General features: G+C 38.5%; 1 protein-coding gene across 21 annotated transcripts in view; it reads right to left on the reverse strand.

Annotated features, from left to right (window-relative positions):
* LOC121921296 (sarcolemma associated protein) overlaps positions 1-16,216 on the reverse strand; it is a 44,632-nt gene extending 28,416 nt beyond the window's left edge. For 11 of the 21 annotated variants that reach the window (XM_042449181.1, XM_042449180.1, XM_042449179.1 and 8 more), the window contains exons 1-8: positions 16,148-16,216; positions 15,684-15,720; positions 10,756-10,818; positions 7,764-7,859; positions 7,474-7,545; positions 5,407-5,547; positions 3,041-3,178; positions 167-335 (exon numbers count right to left, since the gene is read on the reverse strand). In XM_042449181.1, coding sequence (XP_042305115.1) covers positions 167-335; positions 3,041-3,178; positions 5,407-5,547; positions 7,474-7,545; positions 7,764-7,859; positions 10,756-10,818; positions 15,684-15,720; positions 16,148-16,170 — 739 coding nt within the window. In that variant the 5' untranslated portion in view covers positions 16,171-16,216. Of the gene's footprint in view, positions 1-28; positions 80-166; positions 336-3,040; positions 3,179-5,406; positions 5,548-7,473; positions 7,546-7,763; positions 7,860-10,755; positions 10,819-15,683; positions 15,721-16,147 lie in introns of all 21 variants that reach the window. The other 10 variants (XM_042449177.1, XM_042449175.1, XM_042449169.1 and 7 more) reach the window with 1 other exon arrangement.
* Between the last annotated feature and the right edge of the window lie 5,453 nt (positions 16,217-21,669).

Raw genomic sequence — 21,669 nt, forward strand, 5'->3', positions numbered from 1 at the left:
AAGCAAAGTACTTTAATATTAGACCTACCTAAGCTGTTGTGTTCTTTAAGAGCTTTCTCTTGAAGATGTTCTAACCGGACTGTAAACAGAATTCCAAAAAATGTATATATTTCACAGTTTAAAAGAAAAATGTATAATAGAAATATGTTTGGACTGCTGAACTGACCTTGCAAAGCAGTTAGCCGTTCATTGGTGAAGTCATTATCTGCTTGCAAAGCCTCTATTTTTGCCTGAAGTTCCTGCTCTCTCTCTTCCATTTCTTCTATTTTCTGCTGCAATTCCTTCTTCTCAACCTGTCCTTTTTGCTGGATTTCTTCTTGTCTTCCTTCAGCTGCCTATATAAATACCAGAGAAAATATCCATACATCAAATCAATTTAAGGGGGAAAATAGAGGTGTGCTTTGTTTTGCTAAAAGCATGTCAGAATATTTGTTCTGTTATGTTAAAAACCAATTTTATTCTTAGAACAGACTACTGTAGACTTCCATATGCCTAGTTTTTGTCTGCCCATTGTCATCTTACAGCATAAAATGGGATATGGATCAGAAGTAAGCACAATTCACAAGGGCCTGTCATTTCAAAGCCATGTAGTAGAACTGTCTGCATCAAATGTACAGAGCCTCTTTTAATCAAGGTTCCTATTTAATTTCCAAGAGATGGAGGGGGGGGGGGTTATGTATGGAATTCCAGTGGTATGTGAGGGCAAAAGCAAAAGAGAGGGATTAAAGTTACTTGTAGTTTAGTAGTTTTCTGCTAATAATGAAGCCTTATAGAAGCATGCAGAATTAGATAAAATAATACAAAGGCAAAGAAAACCCAAAAGAACAATATACAGTAATGGGGAAGAGGACACAGCCATGTGGGGAAGCCCAGTGAGTTGGATTCAAACCAAAGTCTGACGTTTGTCACTCCTGATATAAATGAACATATCTTCAATCTGCATCACATTCTCATCTTACTTGTCATGAAGTACTCATTATATGAATGTTCATGCTCCCAAAAGCTATGACAGGTTTCTATTCATAAAATGACAAACTGAGGGGCTGGACAGACAGGCAAGAAGCGGCAGCAAGACGTTCTGCCCTGGATCTTTGCCACAGCAACGATCCGCTCCCTCTTGGGAGCAAAAAGTAGCTGCTGTAAGCATGCCATGACGACGCTCCTTCTGGCCAGCACCATTTGGGCGCTGCGCCGCCCTTGTAAATGGGCATGCACCATGATGGCACCAGGCAGCAAACTAGGGTTCTCAGCCATATGGATACCAAATCCCAGTCCGCATACAGGCCGGCATAAACTGCCGGTCTGTACGGGGCCTTTGTCCATCCCACCATAGAGAAGTACTGTATATTCTGTTCTGTAGCATCACCAAACAATACTTTTGGGACATTGTTAATTATCATTCAAACTCACGGCGAGCCTACACCTCCTAAAATGGCTATAAGTCAACTGTACCATACAAGATAAATATCAGATTTGAACTCTATACATTCTAATACTTTCCCAGGAAAAACTTTCCACATGTAAACATTTGTATGTTTATGTATAATACATAAAATTTAGTGAGATTTCCTCCTGTTCTTTGTTCCTTAAGTTGTACAACAGCTAAGTGAAAGCTGTAAAACCCCTCCAGTGAAATTGTAATAGTAACAGTAACATCCCTAATCCCACATAATTATTTGCATGCCTGGTGAAGGAGTTTGAAAGAATTCGGGAAAACTAAAAGGTTTTGTAGCATTTCAGTAAATCCTAGGAAATGTCTTGTTCACCTGTGCATTTGGGCTTTCTTTTGTTGTAATTGAGCAACATCCTGATTTTACATGAAATTTAGAAGTCTTTTGAAGAAAATTAAAATCTGAATATAAGATAAGGGCATACAATAAAGTAACAATTAGTAAATAAATTACACTTAGAAATCAATAAGCTTCTTTCTTATTTTAAATTTTTTTTTGTTATTTAGACTTCTTGTTATAAAATTAACAAAATAAAAAGTATAAATTAGTGTAGTGAGATGTTAGATAAATAATTATTTAAACAGCTTCTTCAAAGGACAGATGACTCTGTGGAAATGAGTATAGGTGATTACCTAGAAGCATAGAACTCTTACCATTTAGAATGCTGTATTTGCCCAAAATGCAAAACAAGCTAGTATCTCGAACGGCCCTTAAACTAAATAGTTATATGCCAGAAATCTTCAAATGACCACAACACACAAAACTCTCTGTACTAGACCACCACTAGCAGCTGGAACACTTGGAAAAATTTGGGAGAGGACTAAATTGTTGCACTCCCCAAACATGTCTTTCATGCTGTTGCTGACCTTCTTTGTCAGACCTGTTTCTTCAGGGATCAAATTGATGTTCTTCACTAGCCTGGTCCACTATCCTAAAAGCCCCACTACTTGGGACTGTGCACATTGCACAAGAACTATCACTGCCTTTGCTGTGATTGGTTTGCGTCCATGTTAGACTTTATTAGAAGTAATGTTTTTCCACAATTCACTGGGAATAGAGTTTAAATGGTAGTTCTATACAACACGTATTATAGCACTACCTAAGATCAATACCTAAAATCCTTCTATAACGTTTACTAATGGTTGAAACAGACAGTCTTTTTGTTGCACCACTTGGATGTTTACACAGGTGCCAGCTTCCAGGCACTCCAATGGTGCAGCATTTATACACCGCACACGACTGGAGCACCTTAAAGCCAGCTTCCAGCCACAGCAGGGCAGAAAAGATGGCTTTTTGCTGGCCCAAATAGGAGCAGCTCTTTGTCATCCTTTTTCAGCCAGCAAAAAGGTGGATTGGGGTCGCAGCATGTGTGGTTGCCAGAACCCCAATCCGCCTTCAGTAGGGGCGGCCTAGGGCGTACTATATACATACTAAATAAATAATAGTAATAAGATGTGTTGAGCCCTGATAACATCAATTCTTGTTCCTTCTGTGTGGGAGCAGGAAATGACATTAGAAAGATTCCCTACATACTCATCAGAAAGTAATGTTTCAACAACAAAATAATGAATGTATGTAGCCATCAATACCTTTAGTTTGTCAGTTAAATCTTTAATTTCATTTACAGCTCCATTGTATTTGTTAGCCAATTCCTGCAACTCTTCCTGAGTCCGTTCATTCATTTCTTTCAAGTGCGTACATTCATCTTCAGTGTTGCTTAAACTTCGCTGTAAGAAGAAAAATTGCACGTTACAACTAGAAAAACTTTATTTAATCTGTTTTTAACATTTTCAATAACTGCAAAAGTTAGAGAACTATAATCACTTCCCAAAGTAAGTGTACTGAACATCAATCAAAGCATTCTCTCTTAAGATGGCATCTGAAACATGTGGCTGCAAACCTTCTAGAATGTGTTATTCATTAGAATTAAGTGTTTGCAAAAGATCTCACCGTAAAATAACCCTCCTCTGTGTATTTACTAAACTGGTTAAGTATTGTCCAAAAAAGTTATCTCTAAAAGTTATCTCTACAATTGTAAATAACATGAGCAGTAACTAAATCAGTTAACACAAACTCTAATTCAGTCTTCTCCAGTCTGATGCGTTCCAGGCTATAGCAGTGGCCATTCAGGCTTGGTATGTTGGGAGCTTAATCTGAAAAGCAACTGGTTGGGAAAGGCTGTTTTAGACAGAAAACAATCTTAATCTTAATATGTTAAAAATATACAGCACTACAGTGCCACATAATCCAGTTCTACAATCACTAAAGAGATCTCCTTAATTACAGGGTCTCCAGTGTATGATGAGTATGTGCAGCATCCAACAGTTTGACAGCCTTCAAGCCAATTGACTATCAGACCCAAGAATTAGCAGCACCTCTGACAAGAGAAGAGAATAAAGGCAATACTCTATCTGTGCTGCTTCCTTTTTGAATTTTCATTCATTCTGGAAGTAACATTCAGTGTGGTGTGATGTCTAGAAGTGCTTGGATCAGGTCTGGGAAAACCAAGTTTAAATCCCTACCGAGCTAAACAGTTTTCTTTGTGGTCTTGGGTACTACATGATCAGCTTTCATGTCAATGACTACAGGATCACTGCTTGCTTTACAGTATAAAGTGTTAAGGTATTAACTGGACATCCATTCTCTGCTGAAGAGAAGGCCTGTTCAGGCATTCTTAAGCAGGTTTATTCAATATAGGAGGAGGAAACCCCTGCCCACTTTTGATATCACTTTGTTCATGTGTAAAGCAATTACATCTGAAGGAAAGAAACTCTTCTATCTGTGGAGGCTTCACACACCAACCAAAAACTTCTCATATCAGGCTTCCATGGGCAAGAGTTTCTCTGCTTGTGACATGTGAATGGTAAATTGGTAAAATGCCAAATCTACTAATAGAGCTTTACACTAACACAAACTAACAATAGACAGCATTAATGAATTTTAACAATGAATTTTCATGGTAAGGAACTCTGGACAACAAAGTTTCAGATAATGGGACCTCAGCTATAATCCAAATATCTCCCTAGCTGTTTCAGCTTCATGCAGTGTTATTCTGTAAAAATGTATTTTAAAATACCTTCATTGCTTTTAAGCAACAGTTCAAGTAATTAGCACTAATATATTTTAAAGAATTGTTCTATTATGGATTCACAATTAGTAAACATCCCTCTTTGACAATCATTGAGATTAAGAGAACATTTTAGTCCTCCAGAGTCACATTTAATTTCAGAATTCACATGTAGCTAGACCTAGAAATAGGCGTGTCACTTGAAAAGCTGTAAGCAATGTCCTTGAGTTTCAGCCATGTACAGTTTTTGTTTCATTTTTTACAGAAACATCTGAGACAAAAAAAAACCCCTTCCAACAAACCTACTGCATTTGTGTAGGCTACATTTTTTGGCAAAAAAAAAAGGGGGGGGCTGAAAGCTATTCTAAACAAGTATTTCACCTCATGTGAACATGCATTTTCTGGCCCTGGGTGCTAGGGTATTGGACTACTCTATAGGGTACGAGATGTTTGCACTCATAAATGCTCTTGTGGACATGGGGCATTTTTATACCCTGGAAGAAACTGGAATTTTCATTGAGATCAGAAAATAGCCAAGAATAAAGCACTGAATGGAAGTTTTTTAAAAAATAAAAAACAGCCTGGATGTAGATTAAATAAACATGATTTAGCTTTATTATTTCCCACAGTGAAAAGAAGAAAGAAATATGGAGCATGGGAGCCCAAAATGCATTCCCATTTTCCCTAGAGATAATCATGGAAGTAAAAATATCTGTTCATAGCCATAGACACCTTAGGATAAACCACAAAAGAAAAACAAGACTGAAACAAACAAACAAACAAACAAGATCTTAATGAAGATGTAAACACAAGGTTTTATTTTTATGATATGTAGGTGAAATAATTTTTGTGCTATAAAATTATGGACAAAATACAATTAGCAAATACCTCCACTTCAGAAAGTTTTCTGACCACTTCAATTTTTTCCTGAAGGACCCGCCTCAGGGACTCTTTGGCAGTTGTCTCATAATTATGTTTATCTTCTTGTAATGCTATAAGTTCCTTTCGTAAACTGTCTTCTGTTTGATTCTGTAAGTAAAAACAACAAGATGGTCAAGATTTAAAACCCACAGCTTTTCATTTATATTTTAAAAAGTATTGCATTCAATTAGAAAAGCTCTGATCCATTTTAGAATTACATATTGTTTTCACTGGAACTAAAGACATTTGTGACTCACAAGCATCTTTGATCATCCCTGGATATCAGGAACTGCTCTGCTTTCATTATTGTAAGAAAACTCTGGATTAATATCCATTGTGAACCACTTCTTCTCTCATGGCTTAAATGTAAAATATCACTTAATTTATAGGTTGTGATTTTTCACAATTTAATTTACTGGTAATTTCTATAATTCTTTATAATTCAATTTTTATAATTCTCCCTGATTGCAATATTTTATTCCATTTCTCCCTATATTCTCTATTCTTACCTTTATTGTGTGTGTGTGTGAGTATAGAGAGAGTTAACTGCAAATAAAATTTATCAGGTTGCTAAATGGAAGACTTGGTTATTTAAAATTATTCTTGAAAGATGTAAATTAGAGATTATCGTTGATAAGGACAAGATAAGACTACAACCCTTTTCCAAGCCTGAAGAAAAAGAGCCCTCCTTCCAGTCCATCTGCCTTGGTCCAGGCCTCAGAGAGAGAGAAGAATGCTGGACCTGATTCCCTCCCCCACCCTCACCATTCCCTTCTTCTTTTGTGTTGTGTCTTTTAGATTGTAAACCTGAGGGCAGGGAACCGTCTATTATCCCCTCTGTTGTAAGCCGCTCGGATTCCCAGTGATTGGGCAGCATATAAATAAATCCTATTATTATTATTATTATTATTATTATTATTATTATTATTATTATTATTAAGAACAGAAAGAACAAGCCCAATGTTAGCGGTTATTGAGGGGGGGGGTAACTAACCAGATTGTGGTTAGAAATGGTGATGACTTTTTTTAAAAAAGGATTAGGTTTCAGAGACCAGGAGTGCTTTTGCACATTTAAAGCTTGTGTGCCAACTGCAACCATTTCTTAAGAGTCAGATATGGCCACAGTAGTACATGTCTTGATTACATCCTGTTTGGACTACTGTAACACACTCTGCTTAGGGCTGCCTTTGAGAAGTGTTTGGAAACTTCAACTGGTCCAAAGAGCTGCAGTCAGACTGTTAATGGGGACAGGTTACAGAGATTACATAAGACCCCTATTGAAACAGTTTCACTGGCTACCAGTGCACAACTCAAAGTACTGGTTATAATCTATAAAGCCCTATAGGGCCCAGATTCAGACTACTGACAAACTGTATCTCCCTGTATGAGCTGGCCTGGGCTCTGAGATTATCAGGAGAGGCTCTTCTCTCAGTGCCACCACCATCACAAACATAGTTGGTGGGGACTCCAGAGAGAGCCTTCTTGATGGCTGCCTCTAAACTGTGGAACTCCCTTTCCAGAGAGGCCAGAATGGCCCATTCCTAGTTGTTCTTCCACCAGCAGGCTAAGACCTCCCTGTTCAGACAGACATTTAAAACAGAAAGTTTTTAAAGAATGGGCTGGGGTGTTACACTGTTTTAAAGTGTTTAAAACATTTTACCTTTTTAACTGTATTTTATCCTTTTCACATGCAATTTGTTTTAATACTGTAATAATTTAATTCTATTTTAATGTATCTTTTTTGTGTGCTGTTGTACTTATCTTAATAATAATTAACCTCCAAATTCAGGTAATACACCACTGAATACCAATGCAGCTAGGAAGAGGTTAACAGTGGGAAATGTCTGCCCAATTTACTTATGGGCTTCAACACTGGGTTTGCCACCGTGGGAAACAGGATGCTGGACAGACCTTTGATCAGATACAGCAAGCCTCCTTTTAAGTACTAAGTAACTACACAAATACATACTTGCATGCTATTAGATTTTTCTGAGAACTGAAATGTTTTATATCACAATCAAGCAAGGTACTTACTTTTGAACACACTTGTAACTGGTTTCCCATAACCTCTAACCTTGATAGTAGCCTATCTTCATCTATCAATGCCTGTTAAAAAAAAATCCAAACTCATTTTTAACTTAGCAAACATCTAGCAAAATAAATACACACAAGAAGCATTTCATAAGGAAATGGTTTTCATGTGGCATATGCAATACTTTATCGCATGCCTAACTGCACCAGATCCGGGTAATTTAGTTGTAATCCATAGCTCCAAAAACTGAAATTGGAATAGACAGACTTAGTGAAAGGGGCCCACACAATACCTGCCAGCTAGTATCTGATGCCTCTTGAGTGACAGCAAGCAATCGTTGCAAGGTGGCCAGCTTCTGTTCCAACATTTGCTCCCTGTGTAAGGCTTCCTATATTGAACATACACAAAAAAAAGTCAATTCAAAACAGTAGCAGTAGGAATTTTAATAATACATTATTTTAACTATTTTCTTTTACATTTTAATAGCATATGCAGTCTAAAGAAAGTAAGAAATCAAGGGACAAACACTGATTTATGCCACAATGTTTGCGCCAAAGCCTTTGGTGTTTTTGAATGGATTTAGACATTTATCATACTAATGTGAATTTCTACCATGTGGTGGAGTCAGGGAACTAAGCAGATGACATAATGTGTGGCATTCCACACAGATGCCAAATCTGAGCATTTTCTCATGTTTATCTATAAAACAGGGGATTTGCTGACATATGTCACAAGAACAGTATTTTCTTCTGTTGGCAACTGGAAAACTACATTGAAAGTTTTAGCTGTATTGATACGATTCCTTTAGGTCAAGGTATCTGGAGAAACACCAAGATATATCAAGAAAAAAAATCAGTGGCAACGGTTTGTGCTTTCTTCCTTTTATGATAAAAGCAGGAATAACTTGAATACAATGGTGCATGTTCTTATGTCTACCACAAAAGTCTTGGGGAGGAGGTGCTAAAGGATTCCTGGGTGTTTATCAGCATTCAGGGAATGGGAGTGACTGGAAGGGGAAATTTCGTGAAGCATCTAGATCAGGTTAATGATGGCACTGCTAATTCAACCATTGGTTATACATGGCAATCATTCTTATGTTCTTACCAGCAGCAATCTGTGCAACATGCTGGATTTTTAATGAGAATATGAGGCTTTTGCCTCCTAAGACTCAATGGAAATATTACAATGCTTGATAAAGTAAAAGGCAGTAGCAAAAGAGGGAGACCACACTACAAGTGGATTGATTTAATTGAAGAAGCCATGGACCTGAGGTTGCAAGACCTGAGCAAGACAGATAATGGGTGAGCTTTTGGAGACCTCTTGTTCACAGAGTCACTGTAAATTGAAATCAGATAGATAGCAATTAACAATAAATTTGTAGGATTGAATTTATTCCCTTTAAGTCTTTTAAATTCCATATTTTCTTGCATTTCCACCAGTATATTCTTTGAAGTTTTGCCTATGAAAAAATTTGACATATGTTTGGAAAGAGTGGAATGAATGCATTTCAGATCTCCTGTAGGGCCCATGTGGCATTCTCATTTTCATTTCCTTTGATCTATCTTTTCCTGTACTGTGGGAAGTTCTTCGTGTCTCTCTTTTTTCTGAGTTATATCTGATTGCTTCAGCCTTATTAATTTAGCTAAAGATTGTATAGGCTAGTTTTAAGTCTTTGGCTTTAGTGTTACTCTATGCAAAAACTTAGCCATTGGTTTTCTTAGGAAATTATGAATGAATGAATGAAATATTTATTTATATCCCACCTCTTCCATTTTGGGGATCAAGGCGGGTAACAACATGATTATACGATACACAATGATAAAACAATAAACCCACAAAGCCCTAACCTAACCCTCCCTCCCAGTTTAAAAATTATAGTTTGAACTCATGTAAAGATAAGGTAAAATAGTTACTGATGAATGGACAAAGCTGAACAGGTTTTAAGATGAGATCCTATCCTTTAGGTCAGCTTTTCCTAATCCGACAGTTTCTAGAAGTGTTGAAGTTCCACCATCCCCATGCAACAATTTCATAATGAACTGTGCAGTTCATTCATAGCTAAAACCCAGTTTGGGGGAAGGCAACATTAAAAGGCAAGCTTACTGCTGAACATTAAGAAAACAAAAATAATGACCATGGAGGATATACATAAATTATAGATGATGAGAAAATTGAAATAGTTAAAGATTCTCCATATCCTGGATCAATCAGTGATCAGAACTGAGACTATAGTCAAGAAATCAGAGGAAGACTAGGACTGGGAAGGGCAGCTATGAAAGAACTAGAGAAGATCCTGAAGTGCAAAGATATACAACTGAATGTTAAAGTTGGGACTGTTCACGCCATCATATTCCCAATAATTATGTATGGCTGTGAAAGCTGATGGAAAGAAAATCAATTCATGTGAGATGTGGTGCTGGAAAAGAGTTCTGTGGATGCTGTGGACAGCTAAAAAGACAAACAAATAGGTCCTAGAACAACTCAAACCTGAACTCTCTTCAGAAGCTAAGATGACTAAATTGAGGCTGTCTTATTTTGGTCACATCATAAGAAGGCATGACTCACTAGAAAAGACAATAATCCTTGGAAAGGCAGAAGGCAGTAGGAAGAGAGGAAGAATGTATACAAGCTGAATACACTTAATCAAGATGGACATGAGCAGAGCTATTGAGGATAGATAGGGTATCTTGACGGTGTCTCATTCATAAGGTCAACATTAGTCAAAGTCAGCTTTAAGGCAGTTAACAATAACATTAAAATTGTTGTTGTTGCCATCACCTTTGAAGGTGCCAAAAACAAAATATGTCCCTCAGGAGTCAATGGTAACAACCGCCATGTCATTTTCTGTAAATCTTATGGTCTGGCTTCAGTCAGAATTTGAAATTAACTAATTACTTATTACATAAATAATGAAACTAATTCAGTTTGTTGCACTGAAAGAAACAAATTAATGTACCCATTTCTAACATTCTAAATTATCAAATAATTTTCAAACCTAATGTTCTAAGCTCTGCTTATCATGACTAGAATGCATAAATGACAAAACACCATTGGTATTCCACTGTAACCAGGTTTTTCATTTTGAATTATCTCTTAATCGGAGCGGGGGGCTGCTTTCTCAAATTTCAGACTTTGTTTGTTCACATGTTGTTCACATGTTGACAAACGCTACTATATGTATGATGCCACTACTTTACACCAGCCTCATATCTACCAAATCAAAACTTTTGATTCATTATACACAAGTCAACCAAGTTAAATCTGCAGTATGAAACAGAAATTACCTGTAGATACTGAGAAAGCTGAAACAGTTCCTGAGAATACATACTGGGAGTGTTAGCAGCAACCTGTGAAAATGGAAAACATACATTTTATCAATTTTGTTTCACACTTTTAAGATTTCTTTACAGCCCATATTATTTTAAACTCATAAAATGAACTGATCAGCAAAATTCCTCTCGTTACTTTGGCTGTAGGTACCTTTTCTCTTAATCCATCCAAAGATTGCCCCACAAGCTATCAAACTGAAGCCATGTTACTAGTACTTGCTCAGATTGTTTTGTAATTAATCTAATAAGTTTGTAAATAACACTAGCATACTCTTCAAATTCTCACAAGGCCATACTTAATACATCAACACCAATATACCTTAGTAAGGAAAAAAGAGAACATGTACAAACTTGTGTACCTCACTTTGAGAGAAAGCAATTTATTCAAAACTTCCTTAGCTCAACTGAGCAATCTGAAATAATCAAAATGCCTCTACATTAGTTTGCGAACAAAGGGAAGAGGGAAGCAACAGACATCTGTCTGTTAAATACATTTTCTTTATATGACAGGTATGGGACGCAGTGGTTTAGTGGTTAAGATGCCTTGGTTTAGTGGTTAAGACGCAGTGGTTTAGTGGTTAAGAATGACGATTGTAAGGTTGGAAGATTGGCAGTTCCAGACCCAAGTGTCACATGATGGAGTGAGCTCACGTCACTAGTCCCAGCTTCTGCCAACCTAGCAGTTCGAAAGCATGCAAATGTAAGTACTGTAGATAAATAGATACCACTTTGGTGGGAATGTAATAGAATTCCATGCAGTCATGCTGGTCACATGACCATGGAATCGTCTTCAGACAACACTGGTTCTTTGGCTTAGTAATGGAGATGAGCACCGCTCACTATGGTCAGTTACAACTAGACATACATGCCAAGGGGAAACCTTTACCTTTACAATTTATGGTTCTCATAGGTAAGAATGATGTTATCTTGGCACAGTTCAGCAACCCCCAGAAGGGATGTATTGGAAACCTTGGAAGAGTACTGTAACAAATTCTGCATAAAATGCTGACAGCTCCTCTGACCATTACTGGCACTAGTACTTCCTTTAGAGAAGTCCAAAACAACACCTGGTCTTGCTGTTTGAGATCAGTTTTAGTTGATATGGTCTGAGGGTTCAGACAATGCGCTTGGAGGATTGGGCTGACCACTACAGATCATTAAACAAAGAGTCTGTGAACATCCAGAAGGCAATTCCATAATCACAAAAAATCAACACGGGTTTCAGAGAAAGAAGTCATGCCAGACAAATCTAATCTCTTTCTTTGATAAAATTACCAGCTTGTTAGATGAAGGGAATGCTGTGGATGTAGTATATCTTGATTTCAGTAAGGCTTTTGACAGGGTTCCCCATAACATTCTTGCAAACAAACTAGTGGAATGTGGGCTAGACAAAGTAACTGTTACATGGATTTGTAATTGGTTGACTGGCCAAACCCAAAGGGTGCTCAACAATGGCTCCTTTTTATCCTGGAGAGAAGTGACCAGTGGGGTCCCACAGGGCTCTGTCCTGGGCCCAGTGCTATTCAACATCTTTATCAATGACTAGGATGACAAAATTGGGGGCATAATTATCAGAATTGCAGATGACACCAAATTAGGAGGAGTAGCTAATACCCCAGAGGACAGGATCAAAATTCAAAATGACCTTGATAGATGGAAAGCTGGGCCAAGGCTAACAAAATGAATTTCAACACAGAGAAATGTAAGGTACTGCACTTAGGGCAGAAAAAATGAAATGCACAGATATAGGTGTTACCTGGCTGAATAAAACTACATGTGAAAGGGATCTGGGAGTCCAAGTAGACCACAAATTGAACAAGAGTCAACAATGAGATGCAGCAGCTAAAAAGGCCAATATGATTTTAGGCTGCATCAATAGAAGTATAGTGTTTAGATCAAGGGAAGTAATAGTTCCACTCTATTCTGCTCTGGTCAGGCCCCACCTGAACATTTTGTCCAGTTCTGGGCACCACAATTTAAAAAAGATGTTGAAAAACTGGAGCGTGTCCAAAGGAGGGCGACTAAAATGGTGAAGGGTCTAGAAAGCATGCCCTATGGGGATGTTTAGCCTAGAGAAGAGAAGGTTAAGAGGTGATATGATAGCCCTCTTTAAATAATAATAATATAATAATAATAATAAAATTTTATTTATATACAGTGCTCCCTCGGGTTACGAAATTAATTCGTTCCGCGGCTAATTTCGTAACCCGAAAAACCTTCGTAACCTGAATTGCCATAGGTGCTAATGGAAAAAAAGCCGCGGCACTGCCGCGGCTCCATTGAAAACAGCGCCGAGGTTTTTTCGTAACCCGAAAAAACCTTCGTAAGCCGAAACAATAAATCCCTATGGGATTTTTTCGTATCCCGAAAAATTCGTAAGCTGGGTAATTCGTATCCCGGGGTACCACTGTACCACCCTTCTATAAAATCAGGGCGGTGAACAACAGGAATAAGAATACAAATTATACAAAACCCGATAAGATACATTAAAAACAATTCAATAAAAATAATAAAATAACATGTCGGCAAAACAATGCTGACATGGGGGGGGGGGGAGAATTACTGGTCAGGGTAAGCTTGTTCAAATAAATGGGTACTTGAAGGGATGTCATACTGAGGAAGGAGCTAGCTTGTTTTCTGCTGCTCCTGAGAACAGGACCCGGAGCAATGGATGCAAGCTCCAGGAAAAGAGATTCCATCTAAACATTAGGAAGAACTTCCTGACAGTAAGGGCTATTCGAGAGTGGAACAAACTCCCTCGGAGTGTAGTGGAGACTCCTTCCTTAGAGGTCTTTAAACAGAGGCTGGATGGCCATCTGTCCGGGATGCTTTGATTGAGAGTTCCTGCATGGCAGGGGGCTGGACTGGATGGCCCTTGCGGTCTCTTCCAACTCTAAGATTTTATGATTCTATACTTTGTACTGGCTATCTTTGCCAATCTTGCCTAGCTGCATCTAGCCTATGGGAATCATTAGGTGGGTCCTAGAAGTGATTAATGTCTAATTAGAGATGGGAAATGATACAGTCTGTCCTGGAGGATATTACTGTGTGGTCATTACTTGCAGTCTATGCAGTGAAATGATGGGACAAGTCTCATGCAGGGGATATGATGAGCGCTCCTTAAGAAAGCCTCTCTGAGCTTAGAAGATGGCATTGGCAGAGCAGAAAAACTATGCTTTAGGGCAAAATGCTTGAAAGGGTAATAGCAATCCAACTCCCATTTCAACCTGGGTTCTGAGTTAGTTTTGGCTATGAAACTCCCTTGGTTGCCCTAACATATGACTTCTATTAAAAGATAGAGGGATTTTATATGATTAGGTCTCGTTGACTTCTCAGTGGCAATGGATCATTGTACGTTGCTAAACTGTCTTTGTATGGGGGACACATTGATTCTGCTTCTACTTACAGGACCATTTCTGTTACAGGATTTCTGCTTCACCTGATGGCTTGGTCTGATGGCATATTTATTATGATATCCCACAGAGTTCTATCCTTTTAAAATTAATATTGATATGAAGTTGCTCATTGAGGTCATCTGAGGATCTGGAATGAAGTTCAACTAGTTCTCTGCTGATGTTCCACTGTTTCTCTTTGACAGTAGAATCAACAACAGCCATGACTAGGTTCAGCGTCAGACTAAGTGAAAGACAATAAATGGAAGCTGAACCCTGACAAGATGGAGCCACTATTTGGGAAATGGACCTTGGTTCAGGAAAAATGGCATTCAGTGCAGTTGGGATAGGTTGTTTTCCCCCTTAAAGAATATGTAACTTCGCATATGTAATTTTGTCAACAGAAATTTGAGTGGTGTCAGATGCACAAAAGTACATTTTATCAGCATCAGCTGATTCGCCAGTTACTGTCAGAGACAAAGATAGTCTGACCACAGTGATTCATGCTCTGGTGAACAACTTGGATTACTGTAATAAATTATGCATAGACTTTCCCTTGAAGAGGACTCAGAAACCCACTAGTATAGAATTTGTGTACCATAATTTTATCTGGTACAGATACTGCCTGCAGAGCTGGTACAGGAGGATACTGAGGTTGATGGCATCAAAAGTCATTGAAAGATCAAGGAGAATTAGCAAGGCTTTATTCCAGCTGTCTCCCTCCTGAAAAAAGTAATCCATCAGGGTGATCAAAAGCAATTGTATCCTGGATTGGAAAACTTCTAGATACTCTGCTTCCCCAATAGAATTATAATTATCGTAAGCCACAAAACCCAATATGGGCTTTTTCAATAGGCACATTATCACTTCTTTATAATTGGAGGCATCAATCCATTACACAAATATGTTTTATTCCAGATCCAACTCTAAACCCATCCAATAATTTTTTCTTACTCAGCCACAATAGGCAATGGTTGAAGAGGAAACATGGCAAATTGCTACAAATTTGCCTTAAACTGACACTCAAAGGATTGTAAATGAAACACCAAACACACACACACACACACACACACACACACACACACATCTTTAGAGAGGGGATTCCAAAGCCTTCTTGTTTGTAATTACACATAACATTTCCAATAGGGAATCCACTTGAAGTAGGATTTCAGTTGCAGATCTCAAGGCAAGATGACATGGGAAAAGAGATACTTCCAAGTATGTAATATCAAGCCAAAGATGCAACAGTACTCACCACGTTTCTTGTGTAAACACATTATTTATTTAGTGTGTTTCATCCCTTTCTTTTGACTAGAGTACCCCAGAAGGACTTCTACAATTTCAAATGGGATGGTAGGAAGAGATGGGTTATGATGAAAGGTACTCATTAATCAACAGCCTCATAGTATGATATTCAAAGTGCCTGCCTCATTTCTTAAGAACTATTTAGACATTGATCTGACAGAAGGAAATAAATGTTCTAAGACTTACCTTATCAACAGGACTTGGTAATGAAGCATGGATGACACTGCAAAAGAAAAACATCACCATTTAAATAGAGCATTCCTTCCACTCATTCACTGCTAACAAATATTTAAAGTTACAATTTCTGCAGCGCTTTACTTCTTAAGTGTTTACAATAATGACAGCTCATTATATTTGAAGTGTTCTAATATAGATTAAATAAAAAGATTCCAGGAAAAGAATACCTTTTGCTATAAAATAGTGTCATCCAATAGCCCCACAGGTACAGTATATAGGATCTTAAACCCCTTTCTTAATATAAATAAGCATTCATGTTGTATATCCCAATGGACTATACAGGTGGGGACAGCCAGGGCATTGCCATTTTTAAGTTCTTACACAATAAAATGAAGCTGTCCCTGATACATAGAAATTCTGTAACATCTAAAACCTGTTGGACATTAGAGCAACAACTTTGAAGTTACACTTACTCTGACCGTAGCCTAGCTTCCATACCATCCGGGAGAAATAGTTTTATTGTGGAAACAATGCATCCATGGGTGACTGGAAAGAACATTAACAATGTAAGTTCTAAGTAATAAGTTAGTGAGAATTTGTTAATAAAAAAATGAAAATTATTTGAACTGTTTGGCATAATTGTAGCAATGCTATCCTACAAGAACACATATGCACACATGAAAGCAATTTTCCCAAATAATTTGATGAGAGAGAAGAGCTGGCTCATAAAGATTTAAGTCCAATACCAGCTCCCACCTTTGCTGTGGATCCCATTCTGAATTGTTCAGACAGTAAGAATGAAACATCTTTCAGAAAACTGTTTATGATTAGGCCAAAAAAAAAACCAATCCATATGTTAAATAAATATATTTATATCTGGGATCATACAGTAGATCATTTTCAAACTACAAGATGATAGGCTGGTAAAAAAAAACTAAGATCAGACTGAAGCTACATCAGAAAAATAAAGAAAAAATAAGTAAATCTACAAGCAAATAGTTCAGACTTGCTATTCAGTTAATTTGGCCAAAAGAAATGTTGACACAATTATACAGTACATCTCAACAGGGAAAATATTACTGTAAGAAAGCTAACCATGTTTGGCTTAATATTGATTTATACTTAAGAAAACAAACAAACTCAAAGCACCTGCTACAGTATTTTCCAGACTGTTAGCAGCAACCTCCAAGCCACCAATGAAACTGTCCTTAGATAGCCAACCATGAGATCCCACTACCATCCCAAGCACAGTTGGTAGTGACATGAGAGAGGGCCTTTTCTGTAGCTGCCTCTAAACTCTGGAACTCCTTGCCCAGGGAGGCCAGAATGGCCCCTTCCTTGTTATCCTTCCACTGGCAGGCTAAGACCTACCTGTTTAGACAAGTTTTTAAAATAGAAAGTTTTTTTTTAAAAAAAAATGGGATGGCATTGTTTTAAAGTATTTTAACATTTTTATCTTTTTAATATGTAACTTGTTTTAATATTATAATAATTTAATTCTATTTTAATGTACTATTTTTGAATGCTTTTAATTGTACTGTTTTTTTAATGTTGTGATCCACCTTGAGTCCCAGTTTTGGGGAAAGGGTGGGATATAAATATATCATCATCATCATCATCATCATCATCATCATCATCATCATCTGTGGGGTTACACCAAAAGAAAAAAATACTAGCAAATTGTTTGTATCTGTACAAAAAGACAATGCCTGCATATAGCAGTGCCTCTGAGTCTATCTAAACAGAAAAATAGTACTAATGAGAAATGAAAGATTATGATGGAAACATGACATTCCCAACCCAGCATCTCTCTCACAGTGGCACATTACAGAGCACCCAAGAAGGGCGCTCTGCCGGCACCGCTGGTTGCTGCGTCTGGGAATCGCAGCGGCCAAACCGCATGGTTCCCGGACGCAACAAAAAGAAGCCCCAAAATGGCGCTTCTTTTTGCGCCCCGGAAGTGGAACCGCGAGTCACTAGTCATGCACTCGCGGTGTCACTTGTCGCGCGATGTCAAAATGGCGGCGCCCGTGTAGAACGGGGCCGCCATTTTGTACATCCTCAGTCAGGACGTAAAGCACGCCCTTTCCTAACCCTAGTACATCCCCAGTATGTACTTTATGCCCGTTTGTAATGGGCCAGTGACAAAAAAAGAGCCTAGAGAAAATTTGTATGGAAGAATTTATTAGCTGCATATTTTCCTTTCACTTATTGATTCTGCCTTGTAAGTTTGTTCTATCCTGCATCCCCTATTATATCAGCAATGGGCAACTGGTACCACAAATCGGTTGGCGTAGCATCCAGTTTGACCTTTATTAGTTCATTACTTGCAATTCAAATACTGAAGGAAATTCCAGATTTCTATCTTGTCTATCATTTCATTTCATTGTGAAACAAAAATGTTAGTACAAACATTAAATACCAATCCTTCTGGCCATACAGCAATAGGGAGATTTTCAAAGTCCAGGAAATTTAAAGTCCTTGCCTGCAAAAGATATCCTTCCCATCATAACATCTTTACTAAGGACTAAAACAATATGCAGGCATCTGACTAACATCTCCAATTGTTTTTTTTCTCCTTTTTGAATTGTAACATCTTGCCTGATGAAGACGCCCATGGAGCTTTGAAAACTTGCAACAAGTATGCTGCGCATTTCAGTTGGCCAATAAAGGTATTGCTGATAAATAAATAAATAAATAAATAGGTTTTAAACCAACCCTGGTTTCATGTACAAAATTTATTTTAAAACCTTATACAAAATAACTTTCAGGTTATGTATACATGGAACATAAATGAATTTAGTATTCAGTCCTGGGTCCCATCTCCAAGATATTTCATTATGTACATATACGAAAATACAGGTATTCCAAAATTTAACAAAAATCCAAAATCCAAAACACTTCTGGTCCCAAGCATTTTGGATAAAGGAGACTCAATCTGTAATATCTACCAATAAAGGCAGTGTAAACTTCACACTGAGAGACAGCATGGCATAGTTGTTTGAATATTGGACTACAACTCTGGAGACCTGTGTTCAGTTCCCCGCTCTGCCATGAAACCGCTGGGTGACCTTGGGCAAGTAACATGCCCAAGCTCAAGGGAAAGCAATGGCAAACCTCCTTTAATGAAATCTTGACAAGAAAACCCCATGATAGGTTCACCTTAGGGCCGCCATCAGTCAGAAATGAATTTAAGGCACACAACAACAACTACACATTATGTTAAATGTAGTTTGGCATCTGTGTATAGCTGGTTTTCTAATCAGTACTTGCATGGTGTAAGGAGAACAATCTGGGAACCTTGGAGCACAATACAGACAGTTCTCTACAACATGATTCTGAATTAAATCTGCATCCACAGCTACTGCTCCTGGGGCTAACAACAACCGTAGAAGGAGAGAATTGCGTACCTATCACACATGCAACAACTGCTGAAATCCCCTCTCCTGCACAATTATTAAAGGGACAGGATCGAAAAACTTCCGGTGTGATGGTGTTGCAGGAGGACGCAGGTTAGGAATGCTCCTGATAGCGTCTCCATGGCTGCGGTTCTTGGTGGAACGGGGCTGCCTTTAACCCGTCCATACCTTTCTTTGATATAAGAAGGTATCCAATTTGGTTCGTTGGGGACCTTGAGGCAGGCTTTGGGGGCTGTAGGAGTTTTTCCTCCCCCCTTGTAAAGCTGCTTCATTTAGGTCGAAGTACTAATGCCTCCCTCAGGCAAGAAGCCCACACTCACTTAAACTGTGGCTGTAGTAATGAAGATGGGTAGATGAAGTCTTCCTTCTGAATGCCTTTACTTTGAGGTTCGTTTGAGTTTATTTTTTGGAGCTGGCAAAAGCTTTTTTTTTTTTTTTTTTTTGGCTTGTAAAAGGAAGGCTACCCGCTCTTAAAAAGAAAAGAAAGGCAATTAAAGCTCTGCAAGCCAGCTGGAAGGAGGCAAAGGGGAACAGGAAAAAAGCCGCGGAGTAGCCTAAGAAGCACTTAATAGCAGCAATTACCAGCAGCTTACAAGGCGGCGAAGGAGTTTGTTCAGTGGCACAATTACAGAGCACCCAAGAAGGGCGCTCTGCCGGCACCGCTGGTTGCGCGCTCTGGGAATCGCAGCGGCCAAACCGCAGGGTTCCCGGACGAAACAAAAGAGAGCCCCAAAATGGCGCTTCTTTTTGCGCCCCGGAAGTGGAACCGCGAGTCACTAGTCATGCACTCGCGTGTCACTTGTCGCGCGATGTCAAAAGGGCGGCGCCCGTGTAGAAGGGGCCCATTTTGTACATCCTCACAGGACGTAAAGCACGCCTTTCCTAACCCAGTACATCCCCAGTATGTACTTTATGCCCGTTTGTAATGGGCCAGTGAACAAAAAAGAGCCAGAGAAAATTTGTATGGAAGAATTTATTAGCTGCATATTTTCCTTTCACTTATTGATCTGCCCCTTGTAAGTTTGTTCTATCCTGCATCCCCTATATATCAGCAATGGGCAACTGGTACCACAAATCGTTGGCGTGGCATCCAGTTTGACCTTTATTATTCATTACTTGCAATTCAAATACTGAAGGAAATTCCAGATTTCTATCTTGTCTATCATTTCATTTCATTGTGAAACAAAAATGTTAGACAAACATTAAATACCAATCCTTCTGGCCATACAGCAATAGGAGATTTTCAAAGTCCAGGAAATTTAAAGTCCTTGCCTGCAAAAGATATCCTTCCCATCTAACATCTTTACTAAGGAATAAACAATATGCAGGCATCTGACTAACATCTCCAATTTTTTTTTTCCTTTTTGAATTGTAACACTTGCCTGATGAAGACGCCCATGGAGCTTTGAAAACTTGCAACAAGTATGCTGGCGCATTTCAGTTGGCCAATAAAGGTATTGCTGATAATAAATAAATAAATAAATAGGTTTTAAACCAACCCGGTTTCATGTACAAAATTTATTTAAAACCTATACAAATAACTTTCAGGTTATGTATACATGAACATAAATGAATTTAGTATCAGTCGGGTCCCACCCCAAGATATTTCATTATGTACATATACGAAAATACAGGTATTCCAAAATTTAACAAAAATCCAAAATCCAAACACTTCTGGTCCCAAGCATTTTGGATAAAGGAGACTCAATCTGTAATATCTACCAATAAAGGCAGTGTAACTCACACTGAGAGACAGCATGGCATAGTTGTTTGAATATTGGACTACAACCTGGGACCTTGTTCAGTTCCCCGCTCTGCCCATGAAACCGCTGGGTACCTTGGGCAAGTAACATGCCCAAGCTCAAGGGAAAGCAATGGCAAACCTCCTTTAATGAAATTACAAGAAAACCCCATGAGGAGTTTCACCTTAGGGCCGCCATCAGTCAGAAATGAATTTAAGGCACACAACAACAACTACACATTATGTTAAATGTAGTTTGGCATTGTGTATAGCTGGTTTTCTAATCAGTATTGCATGGTGTAAGGAAACAATCTGGGAACCTTGGAGCACAATACAGACAGTTCTCTACAACATGATTCTGAATAAATCTGCATCCACAGCTATGCTCCTGGGGCTAACAACAACCGTAGAAGGAGAAATTGCGTACCTACACACATGCAACAACTGCTGAAATCCCCTCTCCTGCACAATTATTAAAGGGACAGGACGAAAAACTTCCGGTGTGGATGGTGTTGCAGGAGGAGCAGGTTAGGAATGCTCCTGATAGCGTCTCCATGGCGCGGTTTGGTGGAACGGGGCTGCCTTTAACCCTCCATACCTTTCTTTGATATAAGAAGGTATCCAATTTGGTTCGTTGGGACCTTGAGGCAGGCTTTGGGGCTGTAGGAGTTTTTCCTCCCCCCTTGTAAAGCTGCTTCATTTAGGTCGAAGTACTAATGCCTCCCTCAGGCAAGAAGCCCACACTCACTTAAACTGTGGCTGTAGTAATGAAGATGGGTAGATGAAGTCTTCCTTCTGAATGCCTTACTTTGAGGTTCGTTTGAGTTTGATTTTG

The sequence above is a fragment of the Sceloporus undulatus genome, chromosome 2 (genome assembly GCF_019175285.1).
Source record: "Sceloporus undulatus isolate JIND9_A2432 ecotype Alabama chromosome 2, SceUnd_v1.1, whole genome shotgun sequence".
Lineage (NCBI taxonomy): Eukaryota > Metazoa > Chordata > Lepidosauria > Squamata > Phrynosomatidae > Sceloporus > Sceloporus undulatus.